The following is a 14,183-nucleotide window of genomic DNA, read 5'->3' on the forward strand; positions in this document are numbered from 1 at the left end:
GGAGGTGACCTTTCGAATATTCAAGGAAAAATACAAAATAAAAACGTGCATAAATTCATATTTCTTGCCTCACAAAAGCTGTTATGACAAGACAAGAATAACACATATATCAAAAGAAAAATTTGTCGAAGAGGAATCTAGAGAAAAAAAAAGAAGAGTTCATTAGCTAATAATAGTGCAACTCACAAATTCAGAAAAACAACAATTTGTGTACAATGCTTTTTATCCAAAGCAAAAACCCTATTCTTGGTTGCTATGTAGTAAGTATCTCATAATGATACTGTATAATCTTGGAGAGCTACAGCAAGTGCGTCCATTTCAAGACTTGCTCAAACCAGATTTTTCTCTCACTTGGTAACACTCTTTTCTTGTGAAATGAACCGGAGTTTCAGTCCCCTTGACGGTTGAAACGCTTCCGTCAATATTCCCTGCCAATGAATAGCTAGAAGAGCTTAATAGGGATCATAAAGTCTCTAAAACAACTTGACAAGATAGCTGCTTCTCCAGAACATATTCACTACTGAACGCAGCGTATGATACCTAACAAACCAAGAAACCATATAAACTTGACTCATTTAACACTAGAAAAGCGAAAAACTAAATGATTCAACGAACCCTCATGGAAATAGTAAAAACGGGATGGAGAATAACATTCTTGCTAACCATTTTCAAATGGTGTGGGTGTCTAGTTGTGCACACCTAGACTATTCCACAAGCACAGGCACCACATAACTTTATCCACCAAGGCCTAGGCAGATGGAAGGAAATCACATTTTTAGTGTCAATATTCGGATTGTAAAGAGTGACAAAAAAATATACATATTTGAATTAGTCTATTAACAATGTGCAAGTGAAGATATATAGAAATTTGGGGCATCCAACAACATATAATGTCGTAATCTTTATTTCTAATATGGTATGTAATTATTTGATACTTAAAACAAAGAATATTTACCATATGTTGTTTATTAAGTTCAATATATCTAAGCGCACATAATTTTTGTCATAAAATACAACACATACTTTCAAACTCAAACTGGAAAAAACAACTTGAGTTTGCTTGTTTTGAAAACCCAACAGGTTGCCACCAAAATTTCATTATGATGCACAATCATCAAAAGGAAAAGACATGCTAGAATTCTTCTCTAATGGAGTCTTCTGTCATTGGCAATTGCACAAATAGAAAGTACATGGAAATCAAAAATAAAATCAGCCACTAGAAAGAGGTATGGTTTGCAAAATTTCTACGACACTATTAACATAATTTGAATTGGTGAAACAATGACAAGAAAATACAAAGTTAAGAGGAGGGTGCCAGCTGCAGTAGAGATTAGTAGCATTGGTTGTCATGCAGATGAACAACGCCAGTCTCTGTACAGAGAGACAATGGCTATACAGTCATTGGACAGATGAGCGGGTGCCAATAGCAGAGGGAGGAAGGTCGCCAAGAAGAAAAAGTGCCAAACACCAAAAAGAAGAAAGAAAAGAAAATCATTAGCCTGGTATGCTGCATAAGGCCAGGCTCTGTTGGCAGGCCAAATTTCTTAAGACCCTACTAATGTCGTAGAGATTCTTATACCATGTGAAAAAAGATAAGCAGTAGAACATCTGTTGAAGAGATGAACGATGCCAATAGCTAAGAGAGGAAGGTCGGCTGCCAAAAAGAGGCAGTGCTAAATTCCGAAAAGAAGAAAGAAAAGACGAAATTTCGGCCGGGCACCTGCCCACCATATTGCTTAAGTTTTACTGAGATCATAGAGGCTCTGGCTCTGATCCTACGTAAAGCAAAATCAAACATGGATTAACTCAATCTAAAATCTAAATCAAGAGGTGAAAATTGCCTAAAAACCACAAAGAGACAATAAATCATACCCTCAACCAAGGTAGGGCTCTTAAACACTGAGCGCACACCCAAGACTGGACAATTGGATTACGGATAGCAATAACATAAGGGCCCAAACATTGTGAGAAAGCACTACCCTAGATCTTAGTTTATATATAAACCTAAGTTAAGTTTTTGTTTGGTGTGTCATATTAACCCACATTTACCTACTGAAAAGACAAATAAGGAAAGAAGAGAATACCATCAGATTATATCTTGGAATAACCTAAATAGCATCAGCAACTTTGATGCCTGCATTCTTGTCCCACACCTCTGGTGCATCAACACCTGCCATAATCTGCTCCTGCTCCTGGCCACGCCAAAGAATCTGAAACCCAAGAACTAGCGTTAGTTAGAAAAGCCACCAGATAAACCTTTAGCACCTCCAATAACTTCAGAAGATATTTAAGACATGGCACAGTTGGCATAATAATGAAAGTTATTTACCTTATCAATGACGCCAAATTCTCTAGCTCTGATAGCATCCATGTAATATGGTCTTCTCATCACATTGGAAACAGTCTCTTCTGACTGGTAAGACACAACAGGAGATGCCATTACGCCTTCTGTTTGATTTACAAATGGACAACAAGCAAGAAAAGATTACTACTTACATTTCCAGTATGTTGAGCCAAAAGCTTGACAAGAGTGTCTCTGTTTACGATTACCTGCAAAAGAGAACAGTCAGCTGATCGATCCCATTAGAATATATTCAGGTTCAAAAAGTAAGAGTTGATGCCTAAATAAGACAGCTTGCGATGACTTCATCCAGGGATAGTTCAGTTTTAGATGGATTTATCTTGAGAACGTACAACATCCTTTGGGTACACTGAACATGATATAGAGTTCTGAATAAGCCATAATTGACTAAAATATCCTTAACAACTAATTAGCATGTAATTTAATTTGTAGTAATTCTATGGTTACGTACTTTACAATCAATTGTATGTTCTTTATGTTTAGAACACGTAAGTCACAAACTTTGCATGTCGTCGTCAGTGTTTGTTCACACACATAAACAAAAGATATATACATGCAAGCAGTGGTGGAGCCAGAAATTCATTAAAGGGATAAAACAAAATACTATAGTGCCACACTTGACCAATGATTAAAAGGAACTTTTTATGAATCCCCACCACCACCACCACCACCCCATCTCTCTCTTTCTCTGCCACTACATTTAAACCTTCCCTTCTAATTAAAAGGATAACCCAAAAAAAAATGTTTCTGCCCTATGTTCGCGGTACAATTTTTCAGCGAAGGGGATTCAATTGAACCTCCCTGCCTCCCTTTAATTAGGAATCAGCATGCACGAAAAAAACCAGATATAAATGCTAAGATAACGGAACACTTTATAACAGTCAAAGCCAAACTCAAAAAACAATGGGGTAACATATTAACTAAGACCGTGAAAGTTTCAACTTCTATTAATATCACGAACTTTCTTTCAGAAACCATTGGCTGGAAATGTATAGCTACTGATAAATACTAAGGAATTTGGAATTATTGGTGTGTGAACTTTTATCAACTTGAAAAATTAAATTGGCACAATGAGGTTAAATCGTAGGACCAATTACTCACACCTGCAATGTGGCCTCAGAAACTAAACAGACCTCGCCTCCTCAAAACATAAAGGTGTCAACTTTAAGGATATATTTACTAAAAGACCCTCATTTTCTATAATGTTTTTTCATGAGAGATCTTCATTAAAACTTAAGGAAAAGATACAGAGCTGAAACAATTTTTTTAAAATAAGGCAACCTTCTCCAATGGACTCAGCAGGTAGACCAATTGGTCAAGGATCAAGCTAACTCAGTCAAACAAAACTTCATACTTTTCTTTATATCTCTTAGGTAAATAAAAATGATATTTGAAGGTGAAACTAGCAACAATTCTTCATTTTTTATGACGTCATATTCATTTAACCGTTCCACTAATAGGATGTGATGGCAAGGACAGGCCCAAAGTGATACCTTTTTTGAGAATAAAAACAAAAAATCCCACAGTGATACTTAAACCTAGAAAGAAGATTTTTTAGGTCCGTTAAATAGAAGGCCGATCAGAATCTAAACAGTAAGTAAAAACAAAACGTTCATTGATCAAAGATTTCATCAAAAACCATCATACCCTAAAGCTCTACCAGTCACTACCATGAAGACACATCTTTTTGGTAAATTAAAGGGAAGATAACTGAAGAAGACATCACACTAACCTCCTTTGCCCTGATGAAAACATCACTGGCCTGCATTAATCCAGATGATGGCGCACGGGGCTGTTGAATCATGGCTGGAATAGAACATCACCCAAACATCAGAAATCATTAAAAAAAATGAAAATGAAAGAAAATCCATGCTGTCAAAATTATAACTAAGAACGAGAAAACTTGACACTACCTTTGGAATGTGGCATCATAAACCTTTTGCCCTTAGTACCAGCTGCAAGCAAGAGACATGCCTGACCAATGGCAGCACCAACTGCTACAGTGTGTATCTGCATGGGTAATTAACAACCAGAGAATGCTAACAAAATCATAAATGGAACAGGCTAAAATATGCTTTCAGGGGTAAACATGAAGTTTAAATTTCAATGTACTTGGTCTGAAGGCATAGAGATTAAGGCAAACAACAAATTATAGATTGTCCCAATTAAGTTCGACAAAAAGATTGCAATGACTTTGAACAAAGTCAAAACTCTCATGCAGATTCAATACAATCACACAGAAAAGAAAAGAAAACTAACTTATCTTTAAACAAAATCATCAGTCAAAAGGCTTGTTTTTATCCAGTAAATTTGTCTTAAGAAAAGAAGGCCTAGATATGAAAAAATCCTACATTCTAATGCTAGATTAAAATGGAATACTATATAGCAAGAACTATTTTAGTTGTTGGTGAGCTTACCTCGTTTTTTAGTTGCATCATGGCATCATAAATTGCAAAACCTTCTGCTTCCATACCAACCTACATTGATAACATATCCCTAGATCGGTTAATTTGAGCATAACATCAACCCCAACACCAAACACCTATCAAGCACAGAGAACTGTGTCCCATATTTAGATTTCTATTAATAATAAGAGTACGTAATTGTGGACCAAGAAAACTAACAGCATTCTCATGCTTTAGACCAATCTACTTTCCTCATGTTTAAAATGAAGGGCACACCCTGCTCATTTTCATTTTATATAGTAAATTAGAAGTCGATATTGATCAACAAAACAACAACATAGAGTGCATGAGCAGAAAGCTTAGAAAGCCAAAATCTTAGTCATTGTGGTATCTTTTCTGATAAGAACTCTTAACAGGGAGTAGTTTACAGAATTGTGGCATGTTATATTTCGTCATCATAAAAGGTGTTTCCTACAAACGTTGACCATTGACCTAAGAATGTGAAAGCCATGAGCCGATCATCATAACCATGTAAACTGTTATTAAAAGTCATCAATCATCACGTATCCACCAGCAAGCTAGAGCATAACACTTTTAATAGCTCAAGTTGGACAAAGTGTACGTTAAAACCACGTCCTCATATCAAGGATCAAATAGAAGATACAGAAACAACCACTTTAGAAAATAATAAGAGAAAAACACGTCTTGGTATTACTTCATTACTTAGCACCAATCCCCATATATATACACACACGCGCATATATATATACACTAGTTGCAAGAGGCCCGTGCTAAGTCCGAGCCCAAGCTCAAAATATAAAAATAATAATTTAAACTAAAGAGGTATAATTTGTGTCATATTTTTCATGACATATAAGAATAGTAATCGTAATAATTGAAGTTTCTTAGTTATATTGGATAATTTTGAAATAAGAAGTTTCTTAGTTATATTGGATAATTTTTAAATAAGAAGTTACTTATGAAGAAGCAAGTTTGAGAGAAAAATATAAATACCAAATGAATACAAGTGATTTGATTTTCCATAAACTAATATGATTTGAAGTATGACAATTACAACTTGACATAAATCACAAACTGAAAAACATTTTGGCATGTTTAATTATGAATTTGTAGGCATGTGATCATTAGTTATAGATAAAATGGGTTTCTTTTGATATCCACTAATTTTTCACTCATTATTTCATGTTTAATGGTTTAACCCTAGTTTGATATGAAATTCAAGGAAAATCTAAATTCATTAAAATGAACTTCAAGAATCAATTTAGTTCTTCATATATGTTTTATGCTTAAAAGTTTAATTTTTAGTTAATAAAACAAAAGAGATTTAAAAAATATTTAGATCTTTACTGATAATGCTATCTTCATTCCAACACCATATGTCAATGGTCAATAGTTTCTCCTTTCAGTATTTGTAATGGATCATATATATTTCCTAGGCAACAAACATTTTCTATTCAATTAAAAAAAATGAAGTCGGAAAAAAATTTACATGAGAATCGTACTTGATTCAACAAAAACAATATATAACCTTGTTATATAAACACCAAAATTCAGATTTTAACTTCTTACACTTATCCTCCCCTTCGTTCCCCAATCTTATTGAGTAATTTTTTTAAAAAAAAATAAAGGTTTTTGTCCTTCTTTTCCCCCAAAAGATGTTAATTTGTTGATTCTTTAAATATTTTATACACTCTAACTAATCTACTGAAAGTCATTGTACTAACCTTTTTCATAGGAAAACAAAATTAAATACACATTCTACGAAAGAAGAAGAAATGTTATAAAAAGTGACTTGTGCATGCAAATAAATTAAAGATATAAGTGCCAAAAATACACTTGAACTATTTACCTTTTTTGAATTTCATACCTAAACTATTGGGAGTATGAGTTTCATACCCAAACTATCACTTAATAATTTGAGAAACACATCACACTCCACACCTTAACAAAAATTAAATAAATTATTAGAATTAATTAAAATTAAAGATTAAAGTATTATTATCTCCTGCCCAAAAAAATTATAAAATAAAATATAAAATATTTTTCTTACCTCACTCCACCACTTTCTCTCACCATTACGCCCCCCCCCCCCCAATTTTTTTGTTTTATTTTTATTTATTAAATTTCTTTTATAAAAGTTTTTTAAAAAATTCTTACTTCATCTCCCCTCCCCCCACCCTCTTCAAATATTTTTTTTTTTTTTAAAAAAAAAGTTCTACCTCGCCCCACCAAACCCTCCGCTTTCAAAAAATTTCTCGTTTTGTGTTAGATATTTACATATAATTTTAGAAAAGTATTTTTTACTTGCCGCAAGACTTTTCTTAAAATAAAATTTTAATTTCTGTTATATTCGGTACGCAAGTAGAAAAAAACATATGTACATATCTAACACGAAATGAGAAAAATATAAATTAAGAGCGGAGGGTTAGATGGGTTGGGTATAATTTTATTTTTTAAAAAAAATAAAAATAATAATATTTTTTAGGAAAAATGGGGGAGGGGTGAGTATGATTTTTTTTACAATGTTTTATAGAGGAAATTTAAAAAAATAAAAGAACGGGGATTGTAAGAGGGGAGGAGAGGTGGTGGAGTGCGTGAGCAAAATACTTTAAATTTTATTTTTAAAAAAATAATTTCTTTTTTTGGGATAGAAATACTTTAGTCTTTAACTTTTAACTAATATTAATAGTTTATTTAATTTTTGTCAAGATGAAATATTTTATACATGTGGAATGTCATGTAGCAAGGTTTTTGCCAAAAAATAGAGAGAGTGTATTACACACACCACTGATGTGTGTTTCTCAAACTAATAAGTAATAGTTTAGGTTTGAAACTCATACTTTCAATAATTTAGGTATGAAATTAAAAAAAAAGGATAGTTTAAGTGTGTTTTTGACATTTATCTCTAAATTAAAATTCAAACCAAAGCAAGAATATGAAAAAGATAAGTAATTCCAACTATTTTGTATCAATTATTTTTTATTAAACCCATAGAAAAGTAGATTGTGATTATTTTTTTAAAAAGGAAGACATGAATCAAGGTGCATCGAGAAATTAAAAGGTAAATTGACAAATACTTCCAAAATACATAAAACAAAATCTCACATAATAACTAAATTTCCAATATATACAAATAAATTTTCATTTTACTCTTTCAATATTTTAACTATAGATGGAAATGGAATTATTTAGTTCAAGCTCTTATGATATCTTAAGTTCATTTGAAATTTAATAATGTATTTTGTTTACATATGTATTAACAAAGACCCATATTTTCATCTTCTAGAACCATCTAAATAACATAATAAACTTTTCAATAACTTCAAATTTGTATTAATTTATAGTCTTAGTTTAAACTTTAAAGTCTTCCACAAATTCACCTAATAATTTCAAAAGAATAATACTCCCTCTGTCTCATATAACTAGTCCACTTCTCTCTTTACAAGCCCCTTAAAAAAATGATAAATGAGAGGGGTATTTTTACTAATTTACGCTTTAACTCTAATTAATACACTCTAGTTATTTGCCTTATCCATCAATACCAAGATTAACAATGGAGGAACTTTACAATATTTATAATTTTAAAAATAATAATTTTAAGGCAAAAATGAGAAGAAAAAATTACATCTTGCTTTTTTTAAATTGACAAATAATTTAGAACAAATACTTTTAGTAATGTGGACAAGTAATATGGGACGGAGGGAGCAATAAATAATAATTCAAGTACCTACATTTTTTCATTAAGAAGAACGTACAAAAGCATTAATGAGGGCCAAGAAGTCACACTACACGGTACACACCAATTAGAAAGGGCCAGGTGTGAGTGGATTTAGGTAATTAAAGAGGGAAAATGTGAGGAAATGCAGGGCAAAGGCAACTCAGCAGCCACATGTAAGCATAAATAAATTGAGATTCCTATAATACCCCTATGAGGCCTATAAAATTTGTTGTTCTTCCTTATATATAGTAGCAATATAGAGAGAGAGAGAGAGAGGAGAGAGAGGCACTAAGCATGCCCCTATATGAAAACTCACTGTTTCACCATCATCACGGGTAGTCCCAGTAGAATTTATGTATAGATAAATTGGCTCTTTAGGATCCATATACTGTAGGTACATCAACTCTGCAATCACAAGCTCTGTGACTGCTGACACCAACTGAAAAGAAAAATCGTGATTATTTTGTGCTAATAAAGAAATGAAGAGTAAAGGAGTTTACTGAACTGCAATAATAAATAGCAACGCACAAGTTGTTGCAAACCAAACTAGAAATTCAGTACGTCAACATATTTATGTGTGCAAAATATTGCCAAAGCACCATATAAAATATCCCAAAGGCCCAAACTTCGGCAAAACTAAAAGTAGTACATCAGATGGAAACTCCAAATAATAAAACAAGTAGGTATCCGAGAGCATCGCTGTCACTAGAACTTACAGCAATGAACCTATGATGACAAATATAGTGCATATATCAACCGGGAACATTAGAACTATCCTCAAAGTGAGATGAAGTTAACTATTGATAAATTTAATTTTTGTACTATAATTATAAGGTCTTGTGACCTTTTCTGTGGGCCTTATGTTTTTTTAGATGTTTTTTTAGAATAGTCATAGGAACACCCTACCTTCACAAGGTAGGAGGGAAGGTATGCGTAACACTCCCCTTCCCACCCTCCCCAGACCCACTCGTGGGATTACACTGCGTTTGTTGTTGTTGTTGTTGTCACAGGAATGCAGAACTATGTTTCTATTTAAGAAAAATAAACACATCTTGCAATAATCTAACAAGGAAAATAGGATAGTTGAATGGGACAAAACTAAGTGTTCTAAAGTCACAGACACATCTCATATTTTCCTTTTCTTTTGGAAAGGGGCTGGGGCCTTCAGATAGGGCATGAGAACCTTGTAAATAAAATGGAACAGTACATACAAGAGCCATCCAACTAAAGCAGAAAGGTTGCGCTGGAAAAAAAAATAGTTTCTTTGAAGATCTAACAGGTATGTTATACATATTGGATGATAGTGTCCAATACAAGCATCTCAAAGATGTGTCTAATTCACTAAGGGGTCGTTTGATAGATTAGTAATGTAGGAATTAGTTATGAGGAAATTTATGTATTATTTTATGCATCTATTAGTTATTCATGTATTAGTTATTCCACCTTCTATCCTGCATAAATTAATTAACGTATACATGTATTAGTTTTGCATGTTTCTAAAAAGCAAATCAAACCCAGTATTAATTTTATACATGAATAATCTACCTCTTAATTAGCTACCAAACGTGGTATTACTTATGCAGGATTTAGTGTATGCATAACTCACCTCCAAACCAGCTACCAAACGACCCCTAAGCCTTTAAATTGCACACAACTAGCACAACCTTTAAATTGCAGACAACTAGCACAATGTACAAGGGTTCGAGAATATTAGAAATAAAGACTAAAAATTAATGAACGGATAAAACGACTAAAAATGACATTGTATATCTTTAGCGAGAAAGGGGGTAACCCATATTACTTTTCTGACAAGTTCAAAACACAATTGCTATTCCTACTTGAAGATTGTAGCTCTATAGAGTCACCTGATGGACTATCCATTTTCCAGAAAAATAACAAATTGTATCAGTCCGATGACTAATTAAGCTTTCATTACAATCCCAGTCCATAAAATTGTAGACCATAGATCATCCTGATTTTACCAGCTTCAGCAACATCGCATGCACCAGCCAATTCTCTCCTTTTGTCGATCTTGAGGAATCTTCTCGACACAAAATAGCCTTACATTCACCATTCAACACAAGGATACCAACCAAGAAGTGCCCTTTCTCATCAATCACATTTCTTATTTGGCTCTTTATGCTGACTGATAGCAAACAGAACAAAGATGGATGCATCCAAAGTTGTCAAAGGCAAAAAGCGTGGAGAAAGGTCAAGTATCTATTGGGGCTTCAAGGGCAAAGACAAATCCTTGCACGTCTTTAGTGTAGAAACGCACAAGTAAGGAATAAAATGAATGTTTTTAACGATATATGCATGTAATTAAGTAATATCGGACCAAGAAAAACGAAGGAAACGCAATTTAGTGAAGATACAAAATGAAAACCTTGTAATTAAATTCAAAAACAATTATTAATTTAATCATTCAAATAATTTGCTTATTCGGATTAGTAATTAGGTTTCTTACTCTAAATTTAAAACCTGTTGTAACTATGTTTCTAATTACTAGCATATTCATGCATAGCATTTCTTCACCATTGACATATAGCTTTGATGGCTATTATTTCTTTAGTTTTGTCCTCTTTATACAGATTTCATTGGCATTAAGGTACATGCCTTAGATCCATGGTACTCCTCACGCCTTCTATTTAGTTTTCTCTCTCTCTCTCTCCCTCTATGATTCCACAGGCACAGAGAGACACTATTTCACTCACCATCCTAGAAAGACTTACTAACAGAAGAACATCCAGGTATAAGACATTCAACAAAAGGACAGGTTTCTCTGAAACTCATATGGCACATGGATGATTAGCCTATGAACTCCTTCAACTTGAACGACCTTCCACTTTAGTTATATAATTTTTTGTAAGAACATGATTTCTATGAGGAGAAAGGGTGGAAGGGGCAGCTAAATCTACCAGGGTAAGTATATATAGTTTGAGCAACGATAAGGCATTAAAGCACAAGAACGAACTAGGATAAATGGTAGAAGGAACGAGTTGAATGTCAGCCATTATTTCCAATACCTACTTACGCCAAAACGTTGCAAAAATCACTAATAAGCACAGGGTAACTCGGAAAATAACAGATGATGAAGAAGATGACATACCGGCATGCCAATATAAACTATTCTACCATGGAGCAACATAGAGGGTAAGTCTGGTGGAGGTGTACTCGCTCTGTGCTCATTGTATGATACTGATCTCTCCACCTAATTCAAATAGCAAAAACACAGACCAAACAATACCAATCAGAATATAATAAAATCCCAACAAAAAAAGATTCAGAGACTTGATTAATTGCTTTACATATAATCAATAACATTAAAAGAGAGGAGAACAAAATCATTCCAAAGCTAAAAACGAAATGAAGAAGGTAGACCAAATGAATTCAGTACAGAACAGACTCCTAACAACATAAGCATCCAATTGCAGCAGCTTCTTTCCTAAACAATCTCTAATAAAATCAACAACATATTGATAAAAAATAAAAATCCTTCCGTCCGAAAAGAATGTGAGGGTCAGCACATTCAATTTTCGTCTGAAGCTAAACATAGATTTCTTATTCTCTAAAAACAAAATATATATATACATGAATAACATAAAGACCAGAGTACTCTAACTGACATCTTTCCTTTCTTTCTTTCTTTTTTTTTTTTTTGATGGCGGAGAAATGCCCGAAAGGTCCATGGCGCATGGTTGGATACAGATAGTGGTCCAGTCATCTACCCTTCTCCACTCAGATAATGAGATAATAGATAAGGAAGCAAAGTTTCAAACCGTGACTTGCGTCAACACATTTTTTATAGTTAACAAAAATACTCGGAAAATATTTGAAGACCGTTTCACTATATTGCCAACAAATTGGGAGTTTGGACAGAGGACTACCAATTAAGCAATTGAGCCAATGAAAAAATCAACTATATACCTGAGCAGGAGTAGCCATGAGCTTAGGGGAGTCGTAAATGTCCAAAAACGGCGGCGTATCAGAATTTTGAGGCCGAGAGAAGAGTGCATCTGGATTATTTGCAGCAACAGAGGCAAGCTTACTTAGAAATGGGTCGTTAGGGTTTAAAGGAGGCATGGGAATTTTTGCACTGCAATAGCTATTGGCTGCACAACGAATGCTAACGCTACGATGTTTCAGATGCATCGATGAAGATGAAGAACATGGAATTGAGGACGCCATGGGCAACCGCAAGCACGTGGCCATAAGTTTCTCCACAGATGAATTTTGATTCTTCTGGTCACTTTCAACGGAAGCTTGAAAGGAAGAAACTGAGCTCTAGAAGTATCACCTATGAGGATGTGGAATTTGGATAGTGTGACTTAAACAGGTCGGGTCATGAGAGATCGACAAGTCCATATTGGGATGGGCTTATTATAGCCCATGCCGTTACCAACGGAATTTTACTCTAATGGTCGATAATGGACTCTTAATTACCATTATTATAAGGAAAAAATACTTAATTAAGTCAAATTTATAAACTATGTTTACCACATATAGGGATAGTTTCAATAAATAAGCAAATACACAGACGTTAGAGTATTTTTTGGCTGATGGATACAGCTCGGTTGAGGTAGTTTTTGGTGATAATAGAAGCGTATCTCGTAAAATATAAGTGTGATACAATCAAATACAATAATATATAAGTGTTTGTGGTGACGTTTGTGGTGACTTTTGGTGATGATATATATATCTCATAGAATTTATGTGTGATACACTCAAATATAGTAGCATACACAAATATATGTTGTATGTATGTGCTAATACAACTCAAACGGAGTGAGTTATAATATATTTTGATTGCGTGCGAATATAATGTATTCAATGAAATTATACGTGTTGATATAACTAAGTTAAGCAAACAAATACGGTGCATCTAACAAAATCGTATGTGTATAGAATACAGATACAACTCCAAAATAGTATCTATGATGATAATTAAACAAATTATATCTACAAATGAAAACTATACTTCAAATTGTAGCTATTTATCAATTACAAGAATATGCAGTTTAAGATCCTTATTAACAATTAACAATGCATGCATTTACTTTCTTTTATTTACAAAACTAAGTGTTTAATTACAAACTTAACCTTAAATTAATTTCCGAAATTATTTTTATATAGTTTTATTGATGCCATTTTTTCACCTTTTTTATTAATTTACGTGCTAATTTTTAAGAATTTGATAATTAATGATTCTTTGGATTCCCAATCAGAATAAAACTCTCATAAGGTTCTCTCTCTTTATTTTTATATTCATTAATAACAACTTATTAACGTAGTCTCAATTATATCTTTTACATTAATTATATCAAAGGTAAAAGGTGTATCTCACTTTCTATTACCATCAATGCAACTTTTACATCCTTTAATAATATCTTTTTTATTTTTGTAAAAAAAAAAATCTCTCTTTACAAGGTTCATCGATAATTTCTAGGTAAAATAGTTGATTACTCCATTGTTGAGTTGTTCAAGTTTATTACAATTTTCAGATTTTTTTTTAAAGGAGTAAACAGAAATTAGACCATATAAACCACCTTCCACCAGAAAGAGCCCTATGCTCAATCAATCCAACGATGTGTTTTGGAATTTTTTTTTTCTTTTTTCTTCAATTTTATCCTATTTTATCTCTTTGTTTGGAAATAGAATCTTCTCTTTCTCTCTCTCT

General features: G+C 33.1%; 1 protein-coding gene across 2 annotated transcripts; it reads right to left on the minus strand.

Moving 5' to 3' along the window:
- Positions 1-31: 31 nt before the first annotated feature.
- LOC129886151 (ATP-dependent Clp protease proteolytic subunit-related protein 3, chloroplastic) lies at positions 32-12,811 on the minus strand. 2 transcript variants are annotated; one of them, XR_008766182.1, is made up of 11 exons: positions 12,434-12,811; positions 11,616-11,717; positions 8,823-8,945; positions 4,780-4,839; positions 4,276-4,372; positions 4,095-4,168; positions 2,497-2,550; positions 2,330-2,413; positions 2,085-2,210; positions 664-748; positions 32-428 (listed from the first exon to the last, which is right to left on the minus strand). XR_008766182.1 is itself a non-coding variant. In XM_055960707.1 (10 exons), exons 1-9 carry the CDS (start codon positions 12,716-12,718, stop codon positions 2,109-2,111), a joined length of 981 nt encoding a protein of 326 aa, XP_055816682.1. In that variant the 5' UTR covers positions 12,719-12,810; the 3' UTR covers positions 32-428; positions 2,085-2,108. The 2 variants fall into 2 exon arrangements, 1 of the variants encoding a protein (XP_055816682.1); XM_055960707.1 differs by lacking the exon at positions 664-748 and having other exon boundaries at positions 12,434-12,810.
- Positions 12,812-14,183: the final 1,372 nt, after the last annotated feature.

The sequence above is a fragment of the Solanum dulcamara genome, chromosome 4, assembly GCF_947179165.1.
Source record: "Solanum dulcamara chromosome 4, daSolDulc1.2, whole genome shotgun sequence".
Classification (NCBI taxonomy): Eukaryota; Viridiplantae; Streptophyta; class Magnoliopsida; order Solanales; family Solanaceae; genus Solanum; species Solanum dulcamara.